A 3,244-nucleotide genomic window follows, 5' to 3' on the forward strand; every position below is an offset into this window, starting at 1 on the left:
AATCGCGTTGTGCCAGGCCATGCACCCCAAATCGCGTTGTGCCAGGCGATGCCCCCCAAATCGCGTTGTGCCAGGCGATGCCCCCCAAATCGCATTGTGCTAGGCAAAACCCCAAACCGCACTGCGCCCGGCCACCCCAGGCACCGACAGCATCCGCCCAGGTACCTCCCAGATCATTTTGCATGGGCCCATTACTGGGACGTTCAGTTGCGCAAGTCCTCGTGCTGCATTGATTCCATTTGACCGTCCAACCGAAACCGTTGGTCATTATTAACGTTGATCACTCGATCGTTTACAGAACTGCTGTATTCGCCACTTATTGATATTTTTATTATTAACCGTTATACGGCCGGTATGGCGTTTATTGTACGCACAGGTTGATGCCCCAGCCGCACCTGAAGAGGAGGTGCGTGATAAAGGGGGAAACGGCCAGAGGGGATAGGTAAGGGAGCAGCATACACGGGGGGGAGGGGGGTGAAACACCAAATGTCATTATTTTGCCCAAAAGTCACAAGGCCTCGTTGCGACATGTGCGCTGCGGCCCTGCGGCCTTTTTCCACGACCACTAGTTGAACCCAAATCACGAAGTACGCACCACACCCACACCCACGTCGCCCACCCACCCATCCACCCACCTGAGACGGGCGTTATAAAAGTACGGCCGGCCCCTGCGTGCGGGTGCCGGCAGGCCGGACGACTCGTACGCCCCGAGTCCCGGCAGCCAGTCGACCCTGCATTCGGGTCCTGGCACCAGGGAAGCTGCCGCAAACCCTGGCGATAAAGGGCCCGGGCCATGGCCACTGCTGCAGCTGCTTGCTGATCTGCCGGCTGCTGCTGCTGCTGCTGCTGCTGCTGACTACATAATAAAAAAGTAAAAATACGGTGACAGGAGGTGCAAAGGCCTGGGAAAACCCATAACCTCTACAACCCCGGCACCCTAATGCACGCCTTAGCTTATTAGGCTGAGGCGCATTACTAATCTAAAATAAGATATTTAAAACAGAGTAAATAAATAAGTAAATAAATAAAGCGAAAATAGATACCATGGTTCAGCTTTATTTATTCATCTATTATTTAATAAGGTGTAGCCTCCCCTTAATTAGGTAATCCCCAAACAAACGAAAATCAATTGTGCACAACCAGGGCTGTGGGCACCACAAACGAAAACACGACAGACTGTACACGCGCGGCAACAGCCGTGACACGCGCACACTCGCTGATGCTGGTTGTTGGCTGCTGGCTGATAGCTGCGTAGCGTAGCCCATTTAGGCAATATAACTGGCTGCAGCTGCTGGCTGGTTAGATAACGCTAGCTACCATCCACAAAACCCAGCGACGACAATAAAACCGGCCGGTCACCACCAACTGTCCACCAACTGTCCACCAACTGGATCAACATCTGCCAACCTCTTCCAACCAAACATATCTCCAACGGACAACTTCCACCATGACAACCATATTTCTCGACCCGATCCTCCATATCTTTGGACTCCCTTGTTTTCCTGCTTTGAACTAGTCCTCGTTTGCAACGAATGTCTCCCTTTTCATCTTTCTTTTGTGCATGGTAGGTTTGAAAGCAGAAGGGTGATGAGAGGAAAGGAAAAAGGTCGCGGTGGCAGCAATGCCAGAGGTGAAGAGCCGCAGCAGCGGCCGGGGAGGGAAATGCACCGCAAAAAGGTCGCGGTGGCAGCGACCCCAGAGGAGAAGAGCCGCAGCAGCGGCCGGGGAGGGAAATGCACCGCAAAAAGGTCGCGGTGGCAGCGACCCCAGAGGAGAAGAGCCGCAGCGGCGGCCGGGGAGGGAAATGCACCGCAAAAAGGTCGCGGTGGCAGCGACCCCAGAGGTGAAGAGCCGCAGCAGCGGCCGGGGAGGGAAATGCACCGCAAAAAGGTCGCGGTGGCAGCGACCCCAGAGGAGAAGAGCCGCAGCGGCGGCCGGGGAGGGAAATGCACCGCAAAAAGGTCGCGGTGGCAGCGACCCCAGAGGAGAAGAGCCGCAGCAGCGGCCGGGGAGGGAAATGCACCGCAAAAAGGTCGCGGTGGCAGCGACCCCAGAGGAGAAGAGCCGCAGCAGCGGCCGGGGAGGGAAATGCACCGCAAAAAGGTCGCGGTGGCAGCGACCCCAGAGGAGAAGAGCCGCAGCAGCGGCCGGGGAGGGAAATGCACCGCAAAAAGGTCGCGGTGGCAGCGACCCCAGAGAAGAAGAGCCGCAGCGGCGGCCGGGGAGGGAAATGCACCGCAAAAAGGTCGCGGTGGCAGCGACCCCAGAGGAGAAGAGCCGCAGCGGCGGCCGGGGAGGGAAATGCACCGCAAAAAGGTCGCGGTGGCAGCGACCCCAGAGGAGAAGAGCCGCAGCGGCGGCCGGGGAGGGAAATGCACCGCAAGAACTAAGCTGCTGATAGCTTGCCGACGGCGCCGGCGCCGCTGTCCAGCGAGCCACCCCTTCCCCGTTGCTGCAGTGCCTGTGAGGGCAGCGGAGAAAGCCGCCGTGCAAGAACAGCAATTTGACAAGAACTAAAAGATGCCAACGGCAAGACACCGACAGTGAGACGCCGACGGCGAGACGTCCATGGCGAGACGCCGACGTCGCATGTGGCACAACAACAAAAACCCACAACAGACAACAGCGCTTTACAACCAACTAGCAAACAAGACGTGACGCACTGCAAAATTGTACAATGACGTACATAAGGCAACGTCAACAAGGAAATGCACAGCACAGACAAGGCATGCATTTAAGTATAGCTTAGACTCACCGGTGGTACGACGTGGAAACGCCGACGGCAAGACGCCTACGGTGATCAAAATGGCATGTCTTCCACGTCGACGGTGATGCTGATGGTGAAAATGACGGTGGCGGCCCAGACCCGGCAGGTGTTGTTGCAGCGAGTGATCAGGGGATTCGGGCGGGGATGACGTGGTTACATACACACTACAAGGCGGTTTCGGAGTGGCCGAATTCGCAACAGATTCCAACGAAACGCAAGACATGGAACCAAACGACCCTCGACCATGCCATGCCATCATGCATACCACAACAAAGGATTGATGATGCAGATTGATTGGTGGTCGGCAATCCAAATCCGGCATCCCAAATCCGACATGCCATGGCAAAGCGTTGCAGGACGGGGGGGGACGTGTGAAACGAGGCCCCTCTCGTACTTACACTTTCACATGACGGCGATGTACGGCGATGTACGGCGGTGGCGACGGCTCGTCGCGCCGATACATGTTGTCCTGTTGGG

The 3,244-nt window shown here is 56.8% G+C and overlaps 1 protein-coding gene across 1 annotated transcript in view; it reads right to left on the minus strand.

Moving 5' to 3' along the window:
• Positions 1 to 361: 361 nt before the first annotated feature.
• VOLCADRAFT_93973 (uncharacterized protein) overlaps positions 362 to 3,244 on the minus strand; it is a gene marked incomplete at both ends in the record, with an annotated part of 15,180 nt that continues 12,297 nt past the window's right edge. Inside the window, 4 exons of the mRNA XM_002953266.1 lie at positions 362 to 395; positions 636 to 668; positions 2,237 to 2,461; positions 2,756 to 2,791. Coding sequence (XP_002953312.1) covers positions 362 to 395; positions 636 to 668; positions 2,237 to 2,461; positions 2,756 to 2,791 — 328 coding nt within the window. The remainder of the gene's footprint in view (positions 396 to 635; positions 669 to 2,236; positions 2,462 to 2,755; positions 2,792 to 3,244) is intronic.

Source organism: Volvox carteri (genome assembly GCF_000143455.1).
Source record: "Volvox carteri f. nagariensis unplaced genomic scaffold VOLCAscaffold_35, whole genome shotgun sequence".
In the NCBI taxonomy this organism is placed as follows: domain Eukaryota; kingdom Viridiplantae; phylum Chlorophyta; class Chlorophyceae; order Chlamydomonadales; family Volvocaceae; genus Volvox; species Volvox carteri.